The sequence below is a fragment of the Haliaeetus leucocephalus genome, unplaced genomic scaffold (genome assembly GCF_000737465.1).
Source record: "Haliaeetus leucocephalus isolate CR32 unplaced genomic scaffold, Haliaeetus_leucocephalus-4.0 Scaffold351, whole genome shotgun sequence".
NCBI lineage: Eukaryota > Metazoa > Chordata > Aves > Accipitriformes > Accipitridae > Haliaeetus > Haliaeetus leucocephalus.
This window is the reverse complement of record NW_010972787.1, coordinates 2,256,308-2,284,301: the sequence shown is the minus strand read 5'-3', so window position 1 is coordinate 2,284,301 and position 27,994 is coordinate 2,256,308. Positions and strand designations below refer to the sequence as shown.

At 38.8% G+C, this 27,994-nt stretch overlaps 1 protein-coding gene across 1 annotated transcript in view; it reads left to right on the top strand.

Annotated features, from left to right (window-relative positions):
- The window catches only part of MICU2 (mitochondrial calcium uptake 2), a 63,268-nt gene that overhangs the window by 11,414 nt on the left and 23,860 nt on the right, over positions 1-27,994 (top strand). The window contains exons 4-7 of the mRNA XM_010572797.1: positions 13,351-13,382; positions 13,497-13,572; positions 18,336-18,383; positions 22,580-22,662. Coding sequence (XP_010571099.1) covers positions 13,351-13,382; positions 13,497-13,572; positions 18,336-18,383; positions 22,580-22,662 — 239 coding nt within the window. The remainder of the gene's footprint in view (positions 1-13,350; positions 13,383-13,496; positions 13,573-18,335; positions 18,384-22,579; positions 22,663-27,994) is intronic.

Genomic DNA, 27,994 nt, shown 5'->3' with positions numbered 1-27,994 from the left:
CCAGCTTCATTCGCTGGCTCACAGCACAATCTGCTAGCAATCACTGTGGCTTAAGAGATGGAGCAAGGTTGAAGTCAGGAACTTTTTAAATTAATACCGTTACTGAAATATCTGAATTGTCAAACTGCAGCTTCAGTCAAGGAGAAAAGTGGTACAAACTAATACTCACTAGAGCAAAACACTCAAACTCATTTAGCCTGTGCTTTACTCACAGTTGCTACGTGCAGAAGAGCTTCCAGAACCATAGGTGCATTGGTCCTCATTTGTAGCTCTATGTGTCTGCTAGGCTGAGGGTAGTACAGTAAAGCAAGTTATTTTCTGTGTTCTTAGGTGAAGAAAGTTGTAAAGTAGTCACGGAATCGTGATTAAGACAAAGAGCGAGCTGGCAAAGAACATCCTTTTAGGATGTTAAGGGCTTGATGCCCCCAGGTAATGTACACCTTTGCACAGGAACAGGGAAAATTGTTCATTTTTTCAGTCCAAGATTGCTCTTGGAGGAGCAGTTAGTTTTGTGAGAGAGGCTGGGTGTGGCAGAAAGGAGACAATGCAAGGATAGAGGCAGTGGACAGAGAAGCCCTGTATACTGAAAGCTGCTACAAGTTAAATGAGAAGGTGTTAGTGGGAATTTTGAGTGAAGTGTATTTATGCTTTTAGATTTGTCTCCTCCATTATCTTTACTGAATAAATATTTCTGTTCTATTTCTGTTTTGACAGACCTAATACAGTGTTTCCTCTCATGCTTAATAAGATCAGAATTCTTTAGAAAATTTGAATATAAAATTAAATCCAGGGTAAAGCCAAATGTCTTTTTAAGATTTCCTTCATCAGATGATTTGAATTCAGGGGAGAAAGCTTTTTTTCCTGGGGAAATAAGACAATTCTAGAAAACAATAACTTCATTTTTTTGAAAGAGACTGTTGGTCGTCTTTGTCTAGATTTTTCTTTTCTTTCTGCCAAACTTTTTGCTTTAGAATGTGAGGAGTTTGAAGTCACAGGGTCAAGAGACAGCTTATCTTTGCTTCTCTTACTCAGTCTCCAAAGTTCACCCCTTAGAGCGGAGGAGGTGTTCTAACTGGCGCACGAGACTTTCTTTTCTACTGACAAGGAAGGCTGGTGGACATCGTGTCAGTAATTTATTATTAAATTTACTATTGGCAGCATTTATTTTTTTCGAACTTGCAAATTAACCAAACTGTTTGGGCCACTGCAATAAGGCATGATTAACATCTGTTTTTAAGCCCTTCTGTGAGTTCTCATTACTTGAGTTCTCTCTGATCTTTTAGGGGGGTTCTCAGACTTTTCATGATCCTGCTCCTCTCTCTGTTACCACCTTATCTTTGGAATAAACACAATGTTTCAAATTCGGTTTATATAACTTTCTTCATTCTGGTACTCTCAGAAACTAGCAGAAACTGTATTGCTCCAGTAGTCTTTTTGTGTGGCAAAAATAGGATAAACCTTTCTTAGCTTAAAATACAGGAGCATTCTGTTATCACTTTTACATAGCCTTGGAGCCCCTGCTGTAAGAAAACTTCCCAAACATCTGTTAATTGCTATGTGACAGATGTTAATGATGTATAAACAAGTCAGACTCAGCAGGGGCTGTTACTGGTTTGCTCAGAGTTTCTGTATGTGCTAATAACAGAATGAGCTAATCTTAGAAGTAGAAAGAAACTCCTGGCTAATTTAAAGGTAAAAGCGAGAATGACGTGGACCATCAACTGAAGGAAAGCAAGTCAGCTACTGAAAGGAACTCTGATTAAGCATGAGAAGGAAGAAAGAAAGAAAAGCTAGAGATTGCAATAATGCCTGAAGCTGGAGGGTTATGGAAATAATGAAGTAGGGCTGTGCAGGATCACTAAAATGCCCAAAGCAGTAGGCAGAGTCTTCTGTAGGAAAATTCCCAAACATGGTCATTAGAATGTCCTTATCTTCTCACGGTGGCAATTGGAAAAAGTAATGTCATCACTGGGGTCATCTGCATTAAAATGGCCTTCCTAAAATTTTCGTGTAAGGTTGCACTTCAGAGCTTTATAAAGGGAAAAGGTTCCTTTTGGTAATTCTGACATGACAGGATCAGCTTAATTCAGCTCTGAATAGCAATTCCCTTTATCACTAGTCACCCTTGTAATCTCCAGGAATCTAAAATATCTGAAGTGCTACAGTACTGCACCTATGCCAAAGGTCTGTTCCCCTAAAATAGCACTTTTATTCTTTTTTTTTCCTTATGCTGATTCACTAATCACTAATGGGAATTAGTTGCAGTTATTATAATTCTGCTGAAAAAGAAAGTGATGCATTAGGTTCTACTCGAATAGACATCCAGTAATTCAGTTCATCCTTTGAATAAAACTAACTGCAAAGTGGGTATGTTTCTTTGGTGAGTGTTTATTCACCCTTTTCTTTCAATGGATGATGTCAGGAGAGTTTGGGAGGATGAGGAACAGACAGATAATATCACTAATTGCGAAAATACAAGTATCTTGAGTAAAACCATAGAATAAGTGGATCCAAATCAATATTGTGTACTTTCTTCTGTTTAAATTTGTCATACGTTTTATAAGTTCCACTTACCCACATTCAACACAGGTAGTAATTAATTTAGTAAAGCATTTCCAAATTTCTAGTAAAGAGGGTGATTTCATCCCTTTTTGTCCTCTTATACAAGTGTATTTGTTGTTTCTTCAAGAAAAGTCTCCTGCAAAGCAGAGGTGAACAGGAGCTAGAGCTGTTACTAGCCCAGGTCACCCCATGCAGTAACTGAACACCATCTAGTGGGTGTTCACTTAATCCTTTCACTCCTAAGCAGAATTTATATTGGTTATATTTTACAAATTAACTGTTCTGTAAACTCAATAGCAATGCCCTAAGACATCAAGTCACTGTAAATTGCATGTTCATGAATGGGGCTTATGTTCTGGAAGATAAGCATAATAAGGTTCTGTATTTTGGGGGTATTTACCACGCTCTGGACAGCAAGACAAAACGTCCTGGGCCTTGAGCTTAAACACAGAGCTCTCATTAATGAAATTAGCAACATAGAATTGTTTCCTTTCAATAAAATGCCCAGATTCACTGCTAAATCCACTACTTAGTGCTCTCATGTCTTGACATATAAGGCAAAAATGCTGTCTCTTCTTTCATAGGTCATCGGTAAGAACTGAAGCCAGGATACAGTCTTCAACTGCCCAAGAATGTTGTTGCCTTTAGGATTCTTCCCCCCTTGCTTATATTAAAACTCCGTATGAAACCTCTCAACTACTGCTTGCATTTGGTGTTTGTGTAGGTTACAAAAGTACCTAAACTGCTGTTTTCCTATTGTGAAGTTGGTCAGGTGACTATTAAATTAGAGAGATGTCTTGTATTCATAACCCTTCTAGAAACAAACGTCTGCAAGCATATTCAAAACCCAACTGGACACGGTCTTGGGCAACTTGCCCTGACTGACCCTGCTTTGAGCTTTTTCCACTTGTCACCATGAGAAGATAAGGACATTCTAAGCTATCTCCAGAGCTCCCTTCCAACTTCAGCTATTCTGTGAATGAGGCAATTTCCCTTAACCACAGGGGAGCCCCACTTCATGGGTCTTCCCACCAGCTTCTCTGAAACTCCTGGGACCATCTTTCCCAATCACCAAAAAGGTGCTGTTTGTGCTATATTCCCTAGAATTGTTACTACTGGGAAAGAAATAAGAACAATAAAATGTTGGAAAGGGTGTGTTTAGTCTGTGGAGGATATAGGGCAGCCCTAAAGGAGTCAAATTCTAGACATTTGATGGAGGGACAAGGCACTAGGAGAACGAAACAGGAACAACGATTACCACCATCATTAGAATAGTAGAGCAATAGAAATCAGGCATCCTGACGATGAGATTTCCAGATCTCACAATAGCAGTGCAGAAGGACATCAGCCATCTCTCTCTCTCTTTCTTTTTTTCTTCCAAAGGTTTGACTAGGGGTTGCTGGGACATGATGAACAAAAGTTTCCCAAACTGATACTTCTAGCAAAATTCTGTTGTACTTTTCCAATCAGCTGTCACCTCTTGGAACATATTTTTGCAATATTTCTAAGAACTTTTACTGCATGTTGCTGTAGTGGAAGTAAATTAATCTTTAAAAGAAAAATACTGTTTTAACAAAAAAGAAAGCATTAATGATGGTGTAAATAATTTTGATATGTGATAGGGTGAAACAGGGAAAAAGTAAGCTACTATATAAACTAGATCTAAATAGCTTTTTATATTTACAGGACTCTTGAGAACCCATTCAATTTATGAGAAATGTCAGTGCTCCCGGTTACTTACCCACTGCAGTAATTTAAATTGGCTTGATGCACTAATATGTCAGCTATTTACTGCTTGGACACAAGTGCTATAAATGCCCTACATCTGAACAGAATTATGGTAACAGTGCTGCATTTTTCATGCTGATGCCATGAATAACTTCAATTTTTTCACAAAATATTTCCAGTTTTAATTTTTAAATTATATCAAGTTACTGCATTTTTTTTTTTCTTTTCCTCTAGGAATCAGCAATATCAACAGTACCCTGAAGTTTTTACTTGGATGAGTATGTTTAAGAAAAAGCAAACTATTTCATAAAAAAAAAGCAGTTGAATTAATGTCACTATTAACTCCAAACTACAGTTTAGTATTAATACTGTCTTTCAAATGTGCGAACATGTATTTGTGTGCACATAAACTGATGAGATAATGCATAAGCAGAAGTGTGTTGGGAGCAATAGGACAAAGTAGGTGACCCACATGGTCATTTCTGGCCTCATTATCTGTAATTCTTGCATGTTGGAATGTTCGTTACGTATCAAAGTGCAATAAATAAACCATACAGTTACTTAATATAATTTGACACAGTTTGATATGATTTGCAGTTCCTGCTTAGGGGTAAATTGCACTAAAGCAAGAAGGTGAAAAAGATAGTCCTCTCTGACACATGCCCTCTTTTTCCTTATTCCAGGGTTAGTAAAGTAGCTTTATGCTAGTAACAAATTCCCACATAAAGGATGAATTTTTCACCTGGCACCTCAGTAATGTTTGCCAGCAAGTGAATCCAATTTGTAATAATTAATATTCTTGTGCTTAGTCTTTAACTGTATTATATTTTTTTACATTTTGTAAGATGCATGTGAAAAATAACAGTTTGTCATGGTAGGGAAGGTCTCCAGATATATGAAAGAATACAAATTGTAAAGGAATTGGCTGAATGAGATACGAAAGGGATAGTTGCTACAGTGGTGATGGTGGCTTTATCTTAAGCACATAAGCTTAAATCAAGTCTTACACAGTGAGGTAAGAATCAATTTCTGGTGCTGTTAAGGTCTTGACCTTTTCTTCCTTCATTTTGATTGTGGGACAATTAATTTGCACACATTTTCGTTCTGAATCCAGATTAATCTCTGCTTATGATTAAGATGCAATTTGCTCAAGTTGTGCATGCAGTTAGATTTTTAACTGTGTCATTTCATTGTAGTTGTTCTTACCCTACTTTATTTGTTCTTCTAATTTTTGTTATACTTACCTTCTTCAGCTGTAGATTACAAAGCCCATAGGCCAGGATTCACAACTTCTAACACTGTCTAGCAGAGGAACAAAATTAAACCTCTAGTGCTATGAGGCTATCATAATAGTTTATCTTCATCTGTTGTTAGTACCTTAACCTAGCATGTGCTCCGGCACTACAGTATTTGAAAAACTAGTCTTTGTTAGCAATAGGCAATGACAACATAAAGCATAGCAATGCTACAGGAATCATCTCTTCTTTATTTTAGAGTAGGATCAAAGTTCATTAATTGAACTTCTGAATTGAGTCTTGAAGGCTTAGTCTAGCTTATGCTGTTTTCTTTGCTAGGTGAGACTGACTACCATCTCAAGCCTCATACTAGGAATTTTTTGTGAGTTGAGGCTCTACCTGCCTGCTCTTTATGGAAGGTCCATGGTTTTGTGCAGATTCAGGAGATGCCATCCATCCCAAAAGTCTGAACTGCATAATGTTCTCTGTAGGTTAGCAGAAGTCATTCTCCACCCTTCTGGTCTCAGAAATGTATACAGCTGCATGCAGCTCCTTCCAGGTAATCTTAATTGTCCTTTATAATATTTTATTGCTCCAATTATGCAGTCACTCTGCCTCTTAAACTGTAGTACACTTTGCCCTTGTATCTGATTAAGTTCTTAATAAAACAGAGAATACATGCCCTTAGCACTGCTAACATTGTGCTGATAGATAGGAGGTTGGAAAAAACAGATTACAGATATAACAAATACAAAAAGCAGTCATGGTGTGAGTTATCTGGTTACGTGCAGAAGGATTCATCTACTCGATTTAGATATATAAAAGCTGAATGTCAGGTCAGAGGGAGTAATTGTAGCATCTCTTTAAAGTTAATGGAAGGAAACAGGTAAGTCCAAGGCCTGTATTAGACACGTACCTCAACCTGGACTAAATTGCTCTTTTGCTGTGACTGTTTCTCTCCCTTGACTATAAATGGAGCCTGGGGTCATTAGTCAGGATGAGGTTTGTAGGCAGAGATAGTATCTTTTATTAGACCAGCTGCTGTGAGTTGGAAAAATTAGACAAGCTTTTGGGCATATGCGCTCTTCTTCAGAGCTGAAATAGGAGCAGCAGATTTCAAAGTTAATTATAAACCCTTTTCTACATATGTCCTTACACGATCATAGTTACAGCAAAGCACCATAGAGATCACTAACTCAGATTTAGGCATCTAATTTTTAGACATCTAAATGAAGCCAGAGGAACCAAGCATGACGTGCTTATTTGGGAGTCTGAGGACTTGTATTTCACATGACACATTTTTCCTCTGGATGCTGCCTCCAGTCCTGAGCTCAGAACCAGGCCAGCGCGCTGGCAGCCTCTTCTGCCGGGGAGATGCTCATCTGCGATTGCGCTCTCTGCTTGGCTCCTTGCTGCTTGTGTGTTACATGTGAAATCTTAACTCGCATCACATGTTCTTTTTGCAGCCAAGGACTGCTGTTACACGCCTGTTAGACTTTTCTGGTGTTTTGGAAGAAATAACTTTCTGTATGCCATGTATCATTGCAGTGCAAGTCTTGTGGTAAGCTTGGAAGTTTGAACCTCTTCTCAACTTTTCCTATCTGCAGTTTGGATGTGTTATTAGAAAGAGAGCAGGTCTGGGAGCAAGTCGCTTTCCCTGGATAATACCTAAGGAGAGGTTGTTCCTCTGTTCTCCCTGCCCATCGCCACAGACTCCTGCTACAGAACCAGCGAGGACTGAGCTGCTCGCGTGCTCTGTAACGAGCACCACAAAATCTGCTTTTACCCTGATGCCTTTGGTTATTTTGGAACTCCTGGTACTGCTGGTGACTCGGTGCCATGGTCTCTTTAACAGGTTTTGAAAACTGGCTTATCTTAATTTTTCAGTCTGTTTCAGTTTCCTAAAAGACTGTGTCATTCTTTGATGTTTTCTCCCTGCATCAGCATCCCACCCTTTTTACCCCAGGCTGCCTTACTCACAGAGAAGCCTTCTGGTATTGACTGGCTCTGATGCAACTGCTCTTCTGAAATGGAGATTTGCCAGCGCTGGCCTCTGCCCAGCACTGTATATTTCTCGTTTCCTCAGAGGAACGACTGCTCTAAATAAAGAAGGACAGATGCAAAGCTTGTTTTGTAAAGCATATCAGAAGCTTCTGTTATTGCAAATTGCCTTTTCCACTGGGCATACTTGGATTTTAATTCAGGTGGTTCAATTCACATGATTGAAATTACTTTTATCAATTATCTTTCAATGGAGCAATGCACTAGTTCAGTAAAAGCTTTCTAGCTGAAGTGGATTCTTAATTCATTTAAATAGCACGCTCATTTATTATTCAGGTATTGGTTTGCCAGGAGCTATCATAGGAATCTGACCACTTGGTTTGTCATGCTTTCAAAAAGCTTTAATTTTTTTTTCTATCCTTGATTATCTCCAATATCACCAATATTTCAAAAGGAGGCCTTGAACTAATTACTGGCTTGAATTTTTGCCCTTTACAGTATTGGTTTCATTAGCAGTAAGTACTTCATAAATGCATGGAAGAGCTTTAAAGAGCTGAGACTGTAAATAAAGCAGGTAAACAAAGGACACCTTGTTGAGATAAGGTAGTTGTCCAGTGTCATAAAAAATATCTGAGAGAGAGCTGGGAATGAAATACAAGCTGTAGAATTTCAATGATCTTATATTTTAGGCTGATTTAAACAAAAATTTTAACAGGATCTCCCCAAGGAAAACAACATACACAATTCTTACCTAACCCAGCTCACCAGGGCGTAGGGGCAGGGTTCTCAGAGTTCAGGTTGTGTGAAAGCTGACAGCTGACTAAAACGGAGAAATACAAATTCTTGTTCCCATGGCAGGCAAGGCTGCAGGGTGGGCTCTGCTGTAAAGGCCATGGCATGAGCTGTGCACAGTGGTTTGGTTTTTAAAACACCCTGATCCTCAGGTTACAACTGTGCCGAAATCCCGTCCAGCTTAAAAGGTTTGTTTCACTCATCATTTTGCGGAATCAGAGTTTGCGTGAATTGTGACATACTTAATGCTATTCTCGTCTTAATTTTTCACAAAAAAAAAATGGTTTCCTGGTACCCCAGTACAACTTTGAACTTGCCAAACTTCAGCAAAGATAGCAATGATTGCCATCTAAAATTAAAAAACTGGGAGGAGATTTTTTTTTTTTTTTGTACTTGGTTATCACTGCGTCTGTCTCAAATGGAGCTAAAAAGAGATCCTGGTCAAACCATCTCAGTGACTTTGCTGATGAAAAGGACAGGAGTTTGTTGTCCTCCTAGGAAAAGATACCTATGATATACTCTTGTCATTTGAAGAGACATGTTAAATTATGTTTTCTAGCAGGTCGTAGTAACTTCTCTACTTTTGCTTTAGCATTTGATTATTGTTGTAATGGTTGATCTTACTGCTTTTGTTCATTCTTTGGCTCTGAACGTCTTTTGTCAGATCTAAGCCTTTCCTTAGCTGTACAGGTGTAAATGGGCGTTACTGAGTGCAAGTGGGTACTTGTTCAATTCAGCCCATTCCTAATGTTAATCCTAACATTGATGTCGGGTCCATTCTACATCTTAGTGTAAAAAACTGATAGATGGCGGAAACACTTCTAATGTAAGAAATATATGTGACAAAATACCCAGGTTTGCCGAAGGCAAATTAAGGCTGACATAGCTGCTCTTGGCAGTGTTTTCTTAATTACAGTTGTCAGCTAACTTTCTTGGCTAACAGCACAGAATTTGTGTGCTTCTAAGTAGACTCAGTATTCATTCAACTTAAAAAGCTAAAATGGCTTTTTGTCCATGAAAGGTGTCTGTACCTCATTGTTGTTTCATGGACCCACTATAAATGGTGAAAACTTGATGATAGCATCTGTAAAATATGTAGAGACCCTTGAAAATACTCACTGTCCTTTAAGCCAGAATTCCATCACAGTCTTGGCAGCTCTGCAGGAAAAAAAAGTTGTTTTTCTTCTCATTCATTCAAGTTCAAAACAATAACAGTTCCAAGTTTCTTTTTCTGATACCAAAGACTGTTACTACTACAAAAAAGTTTTCTAATACATTATTAATTTACCTGTTAGTAAGAATCTATCAAGGTAAAAGAATAAAACTGTAGAAAAATGCATTGTATAGATCTTTTACTTATTAGATTAATAAGTTCCTAATAATTATAACCATTGCCTGTATTCCTCAGAGAGAGACTTAGATCCTGATGTATTTGTAGTCATGTGTCAGGAATGACAGCACCAAGATTTAATTGATAGAAAGGAAGAGACTTCTTTTTTCAGTGTCTGAACTGGCTAAGAAAACTGTTCATACTTTTGCAGTGCATTTTCTGCAAAGAGGAATTAACCTTCTTTTCCTAATTATTGTAGACAAGGCCTTAAAAGACCTCGTTCCTCAGAGAGCTGCACGTTTGATATGGTAGTGTGCGATATTAACAGAGCTTTCCTTGTTGGTGTTTAAAGGGATCTCATTGTTAGGAAGTGAATAAATGGAGAGAATAAGCACCAAGAGCTAAATCAGTATTCAAAGAATATTGTGAGTGCTACAATAAAAGGAGCTAATGTTTGCAAGTAAAAACAGAGATTTGAGTCTTCACAGATTATTTTATATGTTGACAGTACCAGTAGAATATAACTGGATTTAATTCTTTGAAAAATATTCAAATAATTATTGGAGGAAACTCATTCTACAGTTTAAATTATTGCATTATTATAAGATTGTCTTCTCATACTTCACACAAACGGCAATATGAAAAATAACACTAGTGTCTCACATGTCAGATTTTCTCTAAAAATTCCTGGCCTACCAGTACACATGCTTGCTGACATCTGTATGCCATTTTCATCTGCCTAGGTTATTAAACCTTTTGATTTTGAAGCCCATTTGAGAAGAGCACCATTAAAAGGTTCCACATTTATTACTCTGCTGTATTTACTACTAAGAAAAGTAGAAATGTCTTTGTTTACCTCTCAATCTGTCCCTTTTCCTCCTGCCTTTTTTCCTCTTTTATTGCAGCAGCTGCCCCTTTTGCAGTCAGTCGTGGCAGGGACAGACTCTCGCCCACCTCGTTCTGCCCCTCGCCACGTCCTGGGGTGGTGTGACCATCCTCCTCCTCTTCTGCCACTCAGCAAAGGCTTCCTCTCTCTGCTAGTCCTTTCACCCATGCCAAGATTCCCCAGTCAAGGGTAGCATGAGCACCTCTGTAGTGTTGTCGTTACTGTCTTTTCATCTCCGAAAGAAGTCAGTCGGCATGTCAGCATCTTAAACATCCTCTGGAGGGTGGCCACAGCTGAACGCGAGAGAGCAGATGTTGATGGCTGCCACAGCCGTTTCTATGAGCTCTGGGCAGTTGCGGTTGTGACTGCTGGCTGGTGAAAAGAGAGTCCATATGTCTACAACAGATTTTCCTTCCCTTTCTTAGTTTTTATCAAGGTAGGGCAATTCTCACTGAGGATATGTTCCCTAAAACTGGCTAGCTGAAGCGTTTCGGAGTTACAGTGCTGAATACAGCACGCAGAAACATGGACTTAGCCAAGTGTAGAGCTTCACAAACTTGGCCAACTGGTGTCTCAGCTGTAGCTCCCAGTGCTTTCTCCTTACCTTGCATCAATTATTCGTGCCTTTGCTGTTCCAGCCCACAGAGTTCAGGTTGTCTCCCTTCATCATCCTCCTGGATGCCGGCAAAAGGCTCCTGCCCAGCGCACTGCCGCGGTAGCAGGTGCTGTCCCAGGTGTGATGCTCTTGGGGCCACCAGGAGAATGGAATGAGTGGAGCTGCTGTTAACCAAATGAGGGTGTATGGCTGGCTTTAATACAGACAACAAGTACAAAGACCATTTACAGCAAAAAACATTGCAGGATGGTTTCCCCTTTTTTCTTTCAGAAACTGTTTTTCGCAGACCTACAGCCTGACTCATTCCCTCCTATAAGGCTTCTCACTGTGTGGGTCTCCCAGAGCTGAAAGAGCTGCTGTAGTTTAATTCCACGTTGAAGTGTGCTGTACAGAGGAGGTGACATTTCAAAGCTGAGATCTGAATCACTTAATTTGCAAAATAGCCATTCATCAAAATGCTCTGCAGCAGTGAACAGTGTTAAACTGTGGTGTTGCATCACTCTGCTCGGGACTCAGCCTTACTGGCTGTAGTGATTTGTGCTTGCTCTCCCAGACTGTTATTAGTCTGACTTCTTTTGTCTCAAATGAGGCAAAGTAGAGGATTTCATATGTCCTTTGAGCTAGAAGGTATCTATCTATGTAGCTTTATATGTGTGTGTGTGTATGGGTGTAAATATATGTACAGGCAGTGCACAAAAATGTATTCATCCACAGTAACAGGTGGTGCTGGCAACACCTGTTGCTAGGGTCACTCAACACTCCAGTATTAAAACCCTAATTTTAGTTGCTTATAACTTTTGTCAAACTTAAACATTTGAGTTGAAATGTTATGTGCCAGGTGTCTGCCTTAGGCTGATTTGAGGGAGGGGGGATGGGGAGAGGAATTTATCAGCAAAACTGTTACTGCCAGTTCAGGGAGCAGAGACCAGGGCACTGGTTTGCCTGTGCTGAAAAATGAACTATCGCTGGTTGAGATGTTCCAGCAGCTTCCCTCGTCCGAAGCCAAAAGTTGCTGGTGGAGACCCCCTGCAGCTGGGCATGTCTTTTGCCAGCATTACGGAAATTTGCTGTTGTACTGAGAACGCACCTCTTTCTGGCTAAATTATGAGCCTGTGAAAATGCTTGGTAGAAGTTTGCTGAGAGCTGCCCACCACGCTGCCTCCGCCACGTGCGTTCGCAGACAGCAGCCTGCGCTGGTGCCCCTTCGGCCGCGAGATGCCCGCGCAGCAGCAGAGCCAGCCTTGGAGTCCGAGCGTGGAGCAAAGCGGGCTGCGGCACGCAGGGGCACCCGTCCTCAGGGCGAGCGCAAGCAGCTCGGCTTGTGCTTGCACAGTGTGAATAAATCGGAGGGAACGGCTGGCTGGAGTCCGGAGGAGCTGGTGATGAAGGAAGGAAGGGAGCGATGGGCTGAGTGGTGAGAGTGAAGGACACGGGCGTTTAAAAACTGTACGAGGAGCAATGCTGAGGAGGCTGGCTGGCGTGATAACGGCAGGTAGACTGAGAAGGGATGGAGCACAGCTCCTGCCAGTCCATGACTGCAGGATTCCTGTGGTCCCTGCCTAACCAGCTGAAACGTTCCACTGATCATACATCGCAGCTCCTCAAACGGGCGGTTTACACAGGAACACAACCTGTACCGCTGCCAGTGACTCCCCTGTTTGAGTGTATCGACTTTAACCTACTAATCAACACTTAGGAGTTTGCATGGTTTCATCTGATGCTGTTTCAGGAGGCAGAGTTGTTCGATTTACTTCTGCTTAATAGAAACATCAACATTTTCATTCTCTTTTTTAGCATTTCTTAGCTTTTGCATACTCAACCTGTACTTCAAGGACTATTATATGTGCATGCAAATCCCTTTGTAAATACTACAGTTGTTTCTTACTGTATAATCTTGCTTTGGAATCTGTACTACATTTGTAGCGAATATGCAAAATCACACTAGTAAGTCAGTCACAGATACCAAAGTGGGCTGTGGTTTCATCTAGCTTGCAAGAACATTTGAACAGACTGCTCATATTATTTTTAAATGTTGTCCTTTCTTGATCATTGTGGGAATTAGAAACAAACTGCCTGTTGCAGAATATTCTGTTTCATATTACTTAGCATTTTCCCATAAAAATCTGAAGAAATGCCACAGAACCTGATCAAAGTTTGAAGTCAGTTTGTTATTGAATGATGATGATTTTTTTTATTATAGGGAAGGCCTCAGCCAAGAAGCTGACAAAAAAGGTAAGCAAAATGTTCCTTTCCTTCTTCAAAAGAACTTGCATTTTTTCTGTTACCCAACCAAATAGACTTCTCTTTCAAAACTGGCTTTATCTTTTCTCGTTTGTGTCTTTAAAGGAGGTAGATGCTGCACTACTTTGTGTTGCCAAAGCTAAACCAGGACCAACCTTTTTCAGAGAGCTTGGTGATAAAGGTAACAAGCACTTTTGATACTGAAAAATACATCTTGCTTTTTATCTCATTATGTGGTATGAATTGAATGTATTTTTAAAGAAGGTTTCACGGATTTGACTTCATCCCCATCTAGCCAGTAGCAGCCTCCTTGGCAAATCTCTCAGTTATGCAAGAGAGAATAAAGAGGCAGGGCTGGGAATTGAAAGCCTTCTGAGGTGCAGGAGGAGATGTGAAAGAAATCAGAAAGCCTACCTGGAGAAGAGAAAGGGGCCAAAGGGATGACTTCAGCACAAAATGGACTTTTAAGGCTTGTTAATAGCTGCTGTTTCACTATATAACTTAAATGCACAGAAACTAAGAATAAAAATAAAATTTGTACCTAGTTATGTAAAGTGGCATCCCTGATTCCAAGAGCAGTTGAACTTACTTCTACCTCTTCAGGAGCTCGGTGGCCCTTCACAGCACCGTTGTGCTTTGGTTTTTCACCCAGCGTTTCCACCTTATATCAGGCTATGTAAAAAGAAAACTCTGAGAGCTGGGTTATTGTTTGTATAACAACAGGGAATTAAAGAACACCAGATAAACACGTCATTAGCATAAATTAATTGAAGGGAGAAAACAAACAAGGGGATCAAGGAAACCAAATAGATGAGTAATTAACCATTTCACCAGTAACAAAGACTGAGAGCCCCAAATTAATGAGAAAGACTGAGAGCGCCTATTCACAAACTTTCTGTATCGTAGAGTTCAGCCCGAATCACTTATCCGGTGGACGTTTCTGGAAAATAAAGCTGCCTTTGCACTGCTGCAGTTCCTTGGCAGGCACGAGCCACGCTCTCTCCACGCACAGCAGATCGCCAGGCATGGCTGGCAGCTTGTGCCAAGAGAGCATCCCTCCATCCCAGCCTGCAGCGTTCCGCCTGCCCTTTGGCCTCGTGGCATCTTCTGCCTGCACTGCATTTCTTGCATCCTTGTGCAGACGTGGAGGGGTCTTCAGCTGGGTGCCTTGCTTGTCAGTCCACTCCTGCAAGCCCCAGTATACCCCAGCAGCCCATCGCTGAACAAGTTGAATAATTTTGTCCTATCCTATTTTGTACTGAATTTTGTATTGGACTTGTATTGGATTTTGTATTGAATAGTCATTCCCTGCCTTTTCAAATTGCTAATCATCATGTGCTTTCCCATGATTTGGTTCAAAAGATTCCCAGTCTTTAATTCTTCGATATTCTTTCTCTATCCCTGCTTTTTCAGAGGCTTTTTTTTTTTTTTTTGCTACTGGTTGACACTGCAAATCCCCAAAGCACTCTGCCTGGGAAAACTGGGAATCGACCAACAGAAAGTGAAAACATAGCAAATCAGTGCAGCCTCCTTTTATTGCACCTCTCTCAGCTGACTGCTTGGCAGAAAGTGGGCTCGGTGATACGCTCAGCCTGACATCTTCTGCATTCTGGACAAGGCATTGATTTCCCCTTGCTTAGGACTGTGGGTCCGTATGCTGTGTCCTTCAAAGGTCAGGTAGGAGTTTGAGATGAGGCAGGAACATTCAGTGCAGTCATCCATATGTCTCCACAACACACAGAGTTTGTACAGTTTTTGGTCATGATGCCTCTTCAGTGACTTTGATGCTTTTGCTTTGAGATGCATTATTATTACATTTTTAAAATGTAAATATTTATGTATTGTGTATTTATGTATTAAATACTGCTTCTACAAGTACCAGAATAATGAATCTACACCTGTTCCACTGTTTAGCTGAGATTATTTTAACTACCTTCAAATTGTTATTTAAATATCAAGTAGAGGGAAAACTGTCATGAGTCCAGTTTGTTAAATGTAATGCTAGGGAATTCTGCCTTCTAGTGGGCAGTTTTAAAATTCACGTCATATTTTGTGGGTGTACTTTACAATTTATTCAGCAATAAGAATATTGTACTGTCAGCATTTGCTATAAAATTTGAGGGTAGAGATTTCCAGGGAGGGATAGGGAAAGTTCACTTAATGTTAGAAAATGACAGTATTTTGCCAATGCTAACTGCAAATACTTGGCTGCAAGTATGCTGAGTCATTCAACAGTATGTGAAGCTTTTATCTTTTAAATTTTGCTTGGACATCAATATAATTTCCTATATGTTTTGGTTTGGTTTGGGTTTGTTTTTTTTAATTTGTTGCACTGCATCTTTTAATTTCAGTAGCTTTGTAATGATTACTGTAGAAGAAAAATAAAATTACCAAAATATTTAATTTACTTTATGGATAAGGTGAATTGTCTATTCACTACAGTTGTAAAAGGACAATAAAATTAAAAGAAGAATTTTTACGGAAATGAGTCCACAAGTTAAAAAAATCTTATCGCAAATTATTTTAGTATAATCAGTCTGCCAGAAAATGTCAGACAGCCTGTACATTTGCTTTAAAGCACTGAGACAGGTTTTAAAGAACAATAAATAATTTTTTTTCACTATAGCAACTTTTCAATCAGCTTACAATAAGATGATGAAAACAGAGTCTGTGCCTCACCCCTGCCATTTCTAGCAAGGCTCTTCATTCCAGCCCTCTGCAACTCGAGTGAATAGAGCCGTCATGCTCCTCCGTTGAGCCAATAAGCAGGGTGTTGTCTTTAAATTGGTTTTTAAGTTACATCCTACAATCTCCATATAAATTTTGCAGATTCTTTCTGCAGAATTTTGTAAGGTACAATGTTCCCTGTCTACACATATAGCTAGAACTCTCCAGGCACTTAGCATTTTTTATCTCAATTATTATGACTTTTTTTTCTCTGACTTTAACAAACATAATCTGCCATGTTAATATCCTTTCAAATGCTTTGATAAATAGGGGTTTTTTACATGACTCCTTTGAGTGTCATCTCTTTTGTATCCCAATACTGGGGTCTCCTTGTTCCGTTTTATCTAGCATAAGCTGCTTGTCTTCACCTTCCAGGTCTTCCCTAGACTATCCCTGTGCAGGACATCTCAAGACAGCCGGGAGGCAGACTCCTACTTCTCCTTGGCCAGTGGTGCTGGCCTTCATCACTTGCTGGTGAAATTTTCAGGCAGGGATCTTTGTGCTGATACCATTGCAGTCCATGACTCAGAGGTGTTTTCTATATAGACTTGAAAAGTTACCTCCTTGTCTTCCTTTATATTCTTCTTTAAACATTCTTCTGCTGCGTCACACACAAAACAAAATTAGGGAGCAGGAATCTTGATCACTGCCCATGACACTATTTGCTTGATTTCTTTTCCTCCCCAATTTGTTTCTATCTGTTTTTTTTATACTTAGGCATATAAGCTAAAAAAAAAAAAAAAAAAAAAAAATGGAGTAGGAGTTCTTTCTCTGTTTGGTTTTGAATTTGTAGAAATCATGGACACTTTTGTCTAGGAACACGATTCCAAGTTTTACAGCAATGCAAATAATAATTTATATTCTTGCAATGGCAGTAACCCTAAAACTTGTAAGCAAAACTAAATCTTTGAGATGAAAATATTTTTTATTTCCACAGTGGGTTGTATGACTGTAGTACTGTGCTGATTTACATATGATGCATGCTGGGTAATAGGGTGAATAGCCCTATTTTGAGGGAGAGAAAAGCTTGAGATATGGAACCAGAGTGAGTTGGCAACAGGATCAGCATTAGACCTGTCTTTAGCTAAGACTTGTTCTTGGATTTTCAGACTTTTGCGTTCAGCAATTTAATACCTCTAAACTCTGGTATTTGTGTTAAGTCGTTATCTGAGGTCAAATACAAATGCTGTTGGCTCTGCATAGTAATTTGTCAGAAGTTAATTGTTTATCACTGAAGCTTAAGTGGATTCCTTATCTATCAATTATAATTATCTATCAATTAACTAAATATAAATTATAAAAAATAGTTTATCTTTGCACAGATAGGCATGTTTGAACTTCCTTATTTTAAGCAGTTCCGGCATTATACAATGTTTAGCTCACAAGTTAAAAGTAGCTCAGTTATTTTGAAAAGTGATTTATAAAAAAGCCCTTTACATTTTTTTCTCCAAACATTATTGCAGGGCAGATGGTTCAGATTCTGTTGTTTAACCACCCTCGTTATGCGCTCTGTATCTTTAGCTCGTATGCTCTATTTTGACGCTATCACATCTTTGTGTTTGTTCAGGCTTTTCACTTAAGGCGGTATTTCAAAGGAAAACACTGGAATTTTCCTTCAAAAGGGGGCAAAATACTTTCACCTTGTAGAAAGGACATGTTCCTATTTAAAAAAAAAAAAAAAAAAAAAAAGAAGCCTCCTCTTGGCATGCAGCCCAGCAATACTATCAGCACAATCTAGCAGCTTGGCAGCTTTGCGTGTTGCCATGTTCCCCTTGAGAATTAGAGGGAAGCTATTCTCCGCCTTCGCGAGCCTGCCAAAGGATGGAGGACTTTGATCCTTCAGGGTAACGTTAGAGTAGTTCTCCTCCCAGGTACTAAATGTGACAAAGCGCATTTAATTTATTTGCCTTTTGTATAAACATTGAATGTTTTCAGTGCGAATCCAAAGATTTAGTGTAGGCCTTTTATTAATACCAAATAAACCTTACTTTCTTGCTTAGACATCAGCATTGATGAGTCTCTGGATAGGGAATTTCACCTTCAGAGCACTAAAAACAGAAGTAAAAACTTTATTAAATAATACCACGGCTTACTTTAATAACCTATTTAATATGATGTTAAACTACATTTCTTTATAAGTTTTGATCTTTCAAGTTGTTCTATAAGGGGTTTTGAGGGGGTTTTTTTGCAAGTCATTTTTTAACTCTTTTATTTCAGGGTTGATATCTTACGCAGAGTACCTATTTTTGCTGACAATCCTTACAAGTAAGTATTACATATTAAAAATATATATGCATAAATCCTCAGCTACTAACAGCTTTCCAAGAACTTTTTCTGATATTTTTTAGCTTCTAAATTTCTACATGATAGTAAAACGTAAAGAACTATTGTATATAGAGTGATAAGGCATTAATGTAAATGGATATAACTGTAATTGATTGCAGTTTACTTCCATAGTGTCATCATTGGTCCACAGCAGTACTTCAAAAATCATGATAATCCCTGCACCATGGGATCAGAAAAGTCTTCCAAGAGACTTTGAGAGAGGGGAGACATTGGTTACAGGACCACATAATGAGGGGACGATAGTAGTCTTTTGTCTTTTTGGATAGTAGTTTTAGTCATTCTGGACAATGAGACATTAACATTCATTACAGCTCACGCAGTGGTGTAAAACGCTGTTGTGGTGTCTGAAAGGTTGTTGCCTGTTATTCATGTGTTCAGATATGCAACGGATGATATACATAAACAGCAGAATTCTGCAGAGTCTTTTTGTTTGACTTTTTAATACTTTTTTTTCCCCCCTCTGTTCCTTTTGACTTTATTTCCTCCAAGTATTTTGCATGTATTTCTGTCCCTTCCTTTGCCTCCTTCCCTTTTCTCTATCAGACACTTTTTAAAAAAAAAAAATTTATTTGGTATTTGCTTTATCTGCAAACAGCAGGCATTTTTTTATTGTGCATGGAAGTGATCTTGGATTTTCTGGGTTTCCTCACCCATACTTAGTCTGTGCCATCCTTGCCACCTCCCTGTGCTGTTCTGATGAAGTGTAGGTGATGCTGGAAAATACCGAGATTTGAGATAAGATGTGTGCAATGAGCATGATGCAGTGAGACCTGTAGACTAGTAGTGAAGTAGTCCAAATGCAGTCTTGTTTGACTGAATTCTATAGGTCTAACATTTTAAGCAAGGGACGAAACCACGTGTACCAGATCTCATGGTATCAGTGGGTGGGGAAAGAAGAGAAGGAAGCAGTCGTTCTTATCCCGATAGACTGTAGATGCTTGAGCCTTGTCACTTCTGTGGCTGCGAGGTCCATGGCAGGTGCTTAAACAAATTGACAAATTTTCCTTGCTCTAGAAATCCACCCTCTCATGGTGTAGTACAAACAAGTAACGTTGGTCTCCAGAGAGTGGAGACAAGTTTATGTCCAACCCTCACAGATAATGACCGTCGGTACACACCTCTCGCAGAGTTTAGATAGCCCTTTTGCAACTTCTGTCATTTCTCAGCAGAAGTGCATTAGTTCCTATGACACGGCATGAAGGGTGATTTCCCGGGAAACTTCAGCTAGTACAGGGTATTGAATAGTATATATGCATTAAGATAACTTATTTAACATACAAATATACTGTTTCACCAGTAGTGACTGTCCACTGCTACACGCAACTTGAACATGACTTATACCATGTGTTCAAGTGGGTTTTAAAATCAGAAATAATAGAAGAGTCTAGCCCAGTTAGAAAGCTGATTTTAAAATATTTTTTGCAACTCAGAAAGCACAACCACAACAGCCACACTATAACTTCAGAAGAATACCTTAATTAAAGCTGCAGAAAGAGGTGCCAAAGATTCTGTTTCTTTAAAAATCTATGGCAGCTGAAAGTAAATTCATGCTGATTTATTGGCTGAAACAATTAGAAAATTGAAGTAGTATCAGAGCAAGTTGTTCCACTTCTCCAGACAATCAGGTAACACTATTTTTCACAGAATTTACATAGGAATGTATTGAACTGCAAAAACAAAGGCACCTTTTGATGCAGGATAAAAATGCAGCGCTGATGTTGCTGCTTTGGTTACACAGAGGGCTATCATACCTATCAGTTTGAAAGCAAATGTCAACAAGTGTTAGTGCCTCTATCTTTGCCTAACAAGTATCCCGTGTCAGTAGCTCCCCGTTACACCACCTGTCTCTCTCACTAGTGAGAATTAATGTGAGACTTAAAGCAGCCATTAATATTTAAATTACTTCTCAGTCACCAACAGAGCAATAAGAAAACAGGATAAGAGTCACCAGGTTTCCAGAGTCCCGGTTCCAGGACACGCTGACCAGACCGTGCTGCCTGGCTTATGAAAGCACTGTCTGTAACAACACTGAACTTGAAAACGCAATTTTGTGGCAGACAAAGGTTTTATTTTGCCCGCTGTGATCCCCTTTTCTCTTTTCTGTGTGCCTTGTATCACCACTATCTTTTTTCTTCCAGTGCTATTGAATTTCATTTCTAGCAATTGGTTAATGGAGCGGCTCGTAAAGCCCTGCCTGGTGAAGGAGCCCAGGAACTGAATTGTCACCTTTACTCAAAGCTTCATTTCAATTAGCCACTCACACAGGTTGACAGCTTGGTCAACGTAGGAATAGTTGGAGGGGAAGCACCTAAGTCTAACCTGCACTCACAGCCAAGATGAAGCTCTTCTGTTCAGATTTTGGAATTTTGCCTGATTCTAATTAAATACAACTATATCTGAGGTAGTCTTTGAACTATGCTTATTTTACGAACACATACCTTTGGGGTTACATCATATCAGATAAGTATGTCATCTCTGAACAGTATAAGCAGCTTTGGGTCCTATATTTTCAGTAACAGCTCTCTTATCTGAAAATTGCAACACAGATGGTATGAATTACTACAAAATACATCAGTTACTTTTATTCTCTAAATATGTTATAGGATAGGCTCTCCTTGCTTTTGTACTAGCAACACAAATTTAACGTGTGGCATTTCCATGGAAAGAAAGCCAGTTTTGATTATTGCATATTGATTGTTGCCGGGGAAGGGCTCTGCTATGCAGATTGCAGCAGTATTTATAAAATATCCCTGCATCACAAGATTGCTCCACAGAGAACATTGGTTGGCTGCTGAAGATGTAGTTGTTTCTAAAATGTAAAAATAGAACTGTCTTTAACCGTCTTGTTATCACTTAAAAGGAATGGGATATTTCTTTAACTTGTTCCCTTTGCAGAAAAATTCTCTAAAAAAAAAAGCAAGACTTAAAACTTTACAGGATGGAGCTGGAAGAATATATTTCCAAAAGAAAAACTCTGAAGGCATTAAGAGTTTTTTAGAGATACTGCTTCACTGCCCTCATGAGTCCAACATTGTTCTTGGAAACATGAATATATTCTAGAGACGATAAGTCCATGGCTTTCATATTAATGCCTGACTTGACTGGGTTGTGGAATTAATTCACCTGCTCCAGAAATTACTGGGATAAGTGCTTGCTACTGCAGTGAACTGTAACTACATTTCAGCGGCATGCTGCTCCTGTGTGGGCTTGCTAATGAGCGAGGCCACCTCCTGTAAGCAAAGTAAGATCAGGAAATTGTGGGAAGGAGCTCAAAACACACCATGTTTTTATAGCGCCTGCAAGATTCAGAACTCATTACATTTTTGCGTTGAAAAGAAACATCCACTCAGTGAAGGAAATGCAGGGTAAAATTGTATAAAATTCCTGAAAAAATCAGCTCGATGGGAGTCATACAAAACATGCTTTTGTCCAGAAAGGCCAGCAAGAGTGGTTTATTACCTCTCACTAACATTTGAGTATGTTGTTTAGGGAGGAAGGAGAAGGGAAGGAAAAAAAAGGCCTGGGGCGAACACAGCGGGAGCAGGAGCCGAGAGAGCTGGCCACCATCACAGCCTCGGTCTGTCTGCTGGGGAGACTGGGGGAGACTGGAAACACCGGCACACAGTAACGCACGCAAGAAGTACCGGAGGAGCACACTAGCTCTTTCACGCAGTTTGGGAAGAATTATTGGTTTCTCAAGGCACTTTCCAGTCTTCTTACCTGAAAAGGAGCTCTAATAAACAAGGCAGAGCCGGACTTCAGAAGTGACGTGGGATTATGGGGACATCTATAGAGAAGATGTAAGACCAGGACAGTGAGACATACAACATTTTCACAGTCATTGGAATCAGCTGGACAGTCGTGGCTGTACTTAGGCACTGCTGGCATTTCTTGCTTTGCCATTGCATAAATTATCCCTTGAAACGGTAGTAAAATGCAGTTTAAAATGTTTGCTTATATTGGAGGAGGTACATATGGTTTACTGGAAATATCATGTACATGCATAACCATGGAGAACTGAACCATAGGCAATATTCCTTTTGCATTAAATATTTAAGTACTAGTGTAAGTGTGTGTGTGTATTTACAATAAAGTTCTTTTGCAATTTGTTGCAGAACCCCAGACTGGATTTCAGATTGCCTTTAAAATGTTGGATACAGATGGCAATGAACAAGTTGAAAAGAAAGAATTCTTTAAGGTATGTGTATTTATATGCATATTAATATTAAAGTATTTAAATAGTTCCATGGGTTATATTTGCTAAATGAAGATTCATTAAAATCTTCAGGCCTATTTTTCAGTCCAATCTATGATCACATACTTACTAAAATACTTTATATGAAAGGAGCACATACCAAAGCATTGCTATAGAAGTACTTACCATATTTGAATCCACTTTTATAAATGTTTCCTTTGACTTGTATCTAAAAATCTGTTACTGGGAAGGTAGGAGTTGGTGTACATCCTTAATCCCATGAGCTAATTTAAATAAACATCTGGAAGAGTCTTTTATTTTCTAAATATTTTTCATAAATTTTTTTAATTTTACCATCCTCTCTTGGTTTTTATTCATTTTGTTTGCTGTTGCACAGACTTTTTACCAATTCACACTTTGGACAGTAACAGCAGTTTTTCCCATATTTTGTATAAAATATGGGGGAGAAAGGCAGATGCTTAAAAACCGAAGAAAACCTTGCTCTGGTGTTTTAAAGAAGAATAGGCTTAATTATATAGCTTATTCAACTTCTAAGTATGTAACAGGAGACTGTTAACTAAATACTTCTTGTCAAAAGTCAAATGCAAAATTAACTGGCATAATTTTGAATAGACTCCCATAGCTTAATTCAGATCCTTCATTCATATTGGAGGTGACTAGAGAGACAATTTTATGAGAAGCTGAAATGGCTACCACAATGCAAATTATTTTCTGTCACTAGGATAAAGTTAAAGATGATCATTAATGCAACAAATCTAGAGAACCATAGAATCTAAAACTTGCAAAGATACACCTGTTGATAGAGAAATAACCAACAATATATTTAAGTGTACTTTCATAGCCTTAAACTCTGTATTAACGATACAATAGCTGTTAGCATGTGTTTTGTGCTGATAACCATTTTTTCAGTGAATTGTCTCTTAGCAAGATTACAATTGATGAGTCATACTTAAATATATTTTAAAATATTGTAAAAATACTTTTAGACTTAGTAGTACTATTTTAAATTAATACTTGAAATTAGACCATTTCCCAAGACAATGTTCCCAGAAGCCCCTAACTGAGCCTGCAGGTACCCTACACTCATTTGTTGCTACACAAAATATTTTAAGCTTGAAGAATTTGCTCTGTTAAAATGTTAATTATTCTGCTGATTAAAAAGAAATCAAATTCTAACTAAAGCCTTTATTTTTCACCTACTAAACCTGGGACAATCCTAGTGAATTGTTATCAGAGTAGCAGTGCACTGATCACTGAAATATGTCCGTTATGGCTGTATTGTTCATTTACAAAACAGTATGTTACAGGGGAAAGTAAGTCCGTGAACATGTTCAGCCCATAGCGCCTCTGCACCAAAATGCCATGTTAGCAGTACTTCCTTTAAATAGGTACTGTGTCAGTTAAGCGAATAAGGAGATTCTTGCAGAAATACAGCACAACCCTCCTGGGGAGACGTACAGTATGTCATATATTTAGTATCCATTACCCATTTCAGGTAATTCTAATTGAATCAGCCAGCATGAACAACAGAAAGTCATCAAAAGCAGAGGTGAAAACATTATACAGATCATTAAAAATAATTTGATTTCTGTAGAGGCAATCAAATTAAATGAAAATTATTCAAGTTAGATAGATTGTTACTTTGCATTTCCTTTATGGGCTGTATTGGTAAATTAATATAGAGTGGTAAAAAAAACCCAACTATAAATTGCTATGTCAACTCACAAGAATCATTAAATTTAAAGAAGTCCTGCAGGATGCAAGCTAGTCAAAAGATGAATTTTTCTCACATGACTGTTTACTTAACATTTGTAAGCAGCGACTATTTTAAAGCAAAAATTGGGTTTTGTAGGTTAGGTTTAAAAATAAGATTTTTTTGAATGTAAGAATCTGGAAAAATGTGTGTGCATTAATCTCTGTATACTCTAGTTCTGTATGCGTCATAGAAAGCTTCTGTATTTCTAATAAATGAGTGAATTGTGTGGCTAATCAGTCATTTGTCTTGTCCCAGGTGGCATCTCAGGAAATACATCTGAAGTATTCTATAGTTATTTCCACACTATATTCAACAATAATATCAGGAAACATATGTAAGGAAAGGGCATTGGAAAAGCATAGTGAAGAAGCAGTAATTAGGAGGACGCTTACTGTAAGCAGGATGTGATGGGAAAATAAATTTCAGTGCTACTCCATTCTCTTGCTTTGTCACCTTTTCTTCTCCCTGCTTCCCACCCGTTAGCTACTGATTAGACATCTGTGTACGTCTCTGTTATCTGTTGACCTAGACTGTGAATTCTTTGAGGTAAGAACTTTGCCTGTTTGTTTGCAAAACATCCATCATTCTTGGAATTGTGTGTATCTCAGCTCTTACGTGTTACTGGATAAACAGGCACAAGATGCGTTGTTCAGGACAGGGCGAGGGGTGACACGCAGACTCTGCAGCCCAAGTCCTTGGAGCCTGCAGCACGGGATGGAGATAGGCGGTTCGGACCTGTAGGGATCGGACACCCAAGGAGTGCGAGATGCAGGATTTCCCTCTTCACTAACATAAATGAATGTTCAGGAAAGGAGATCTTGAATGCAATTCCACATTTTCAACAAGAGAGTTTATCCTGTCCTCCGTAGCCTTTCCCTTTCTGAGCACGTTTTCCTCCTTTCCAGCAGGAGTTAAAAGTCTGTTCCTTCCCAGGGACGGACCCTTGTTCTCTCTCCTCCCTACTTCTTTGTATTCAAGCCAGTCTATTTTTAATTTCTGCTTCATCCATCTTTCAGTGGTAAACTTTCACAATACAAGAGACATTTCAGTATTAGGGCCCAGAATCACAGCAATTAGGGCCCAGCAATCTGTATTTTGAGGTGGGCATCTACAAGGATCTGTTGCTTTGCCCTGCAACTCCAGGGTGAAGATGTGGTAGAAACGGCACGTTCACAAATGTTAGTTGCCATCCTTAAATCTGCCCCAGCCAGAGTGCAAAGAATTGTTTCTCAGAGCCATATTATCTGCATCTTTGTGAGGACAGTAAGATACTTCTGCGAACTCTGCACTTCCGAGACATTCACATGAGTCTTGGTGAGGGGGATTTCCAGACGTGTGCACATAATAACCCGTGCACATTAATCTGAGACCTCCCATCGAGAGTACAGCTACCAAAGATCCCCAAATCCCCAGCAAGTGAGGAGTTTCCCTAACTCTGTCCTGATGAAAGATTTCTAAGTAAAATTAACGACAGTTCGAAACTATTGGGAATGGAGGTAGGGTAACACATAGCAAGAGCTATGTGATTTAGACTTTCTAAATAGACTTTATTCACTTGTCTTGGACAGCAGATATGACAAAAAAACTTGTAGAGGTTCATCTAGGGCTGAATGAACTAGCATCCGACACTGTCAGCAGTTTTGGTGGTTTGGTACAGAGCACCTCTGCAGCCCTAGAGCATCTACAAGCACTGATCTCTCTCAAAACAACTGGAAGATGCAAAATCACCTTTTTTTTTTTTTAAGACTGACGTAGCCTTTCTGCCAGCTTGTCTTCTTCAGAAAAGATTACTTCTTAGTCTGTTTTCACTAAAGAGGCATTAGTTGTGCATTATAGGTCTCATTATCTTTGAATTAGCCATTAGTATCTTCCAACGATGAACAGATATAAATATTAAATACAGATAAATGTCACATGGAGCACATGAGTATTAGAGTCCATTTCTTGAGGGCAGAATTTTTCTCCTTCTGTGAGTAGTTGCTCATTGTGCACTATAAGGATTACATACAGTGTAAGAAAACAATAAACTAAATCTTGCAGAACACTTGTGAAAAAAATTATACTGTGTGTCTGTGCTTTTTAGTAGTCTCTGCAGATTTTTTTAAAAATAAAAACCAAAAGACAAAATCATATTTTCTCTTGTTAAGAAGGTATTTGCAGTTGTATTTCTTGTGTTTGAGCAAAAGGGATTTTTCAGGTAAGAAAAAATTTAATTTTTCAGTGAGAATATGGGCGAGTAGTTGTGTTTTTATCCAGAGCTCTATATTGCTATTTTGCTATGAAGAAATTCATAATGCTTTTACTGTACTAGTCAATTGTTTTGTAAGTGATTAAAAATAAAAAGAATTTGGAGAAACTTAGAAGAGCTAGTACTGTTTAATTGTCTTGTTTTACAGTATTTATTTTGATAAAAACGATAAAGGCATGTCATTCAAAATTAATAATAGAAAGTAACTATCCTGAGGAACTAAAAAACTGAGGCTATGAAAAAAACAGAACAGGTGAATTAGTCAAAATTTGAAGGCCAAGGGAAGACCTTTGCCAACATGAACAGTTAGCAGGTTTTTTCCTACTCACTACTTAAAAGCCCATATTGCTTCTCTGAACAACGTAACAAAAAAAGGAAAAAAATAAAGCCCTAAGAAGAGATTTGAAAACCCCACAAAATAATGGCTATGCAAATTCAGTCATGGATTTTCTTTCCCAGTTTTAATGGGCAAGGTGAGGAATCACTCAGAAATGTTTGAGTAGCTTCAAGTTGAGCAGCTTTGAAAATCCTGAGCTTTAAAAGCATCTTTCCTAAAGTCTCAAAATCCAGAGTGATCGGTGTAAGTCCATATCTATACCTGAAATGTAATAAGTCCCTTGTTCTTTCATTTTTGCTGTCCTTTTGAGGATTCATGCAAATGTCTGTGAAAGGTAGGTATACCCTGTGCTATGTTAAATCACTCATTCTTGTGGCAGTGTTGACCTAAAATACAGTCAAAGAAACCTTGCAGCTGAGATATACTTGAGGTGCTGCAAATTAATGCACTTTCTATATTACCTTAAAGCTCTGCTTGCAACAGTGGAAGTTTAAATGTGAGTGTTTTTAAATGCGAGTCATTTCAGTACTTCTAAAAATCTTCTTAGCTTACACATTCAAGATTCAGTTATTTGTGGGGTGGAGGGGAAATTCAAACCACATTCTGCTTAGTGGCCAGTTCTGAAAATACATTTGCTTATTTAATTAAATTATTCTTTGTTAGTTGTATAGTACCTCATTTGAACAGGTATGTTTTTTATGTCTAGAAGATTGTGCCTGTAGCAGGACTATGTAAAGCTATCTAGGAGGACAGCATGAAAATCGCAGGATAATTTTTGTTTCCTGAATGACCCTTGATGTTATACCCCTGAGTTTCAAAATCTTATGGAGTGAATGCTAAGCTCCTAGTGCAAGAAAATCTCTAAAAATAGAGCAAGCACTGGGTTGCATGAGATAGATTCATATGCTTTGCTTGGCTGTATTAACTACAGTAGATAAGACATTCTGGGGAAAAAGTGTGTCTGAATAGCAAA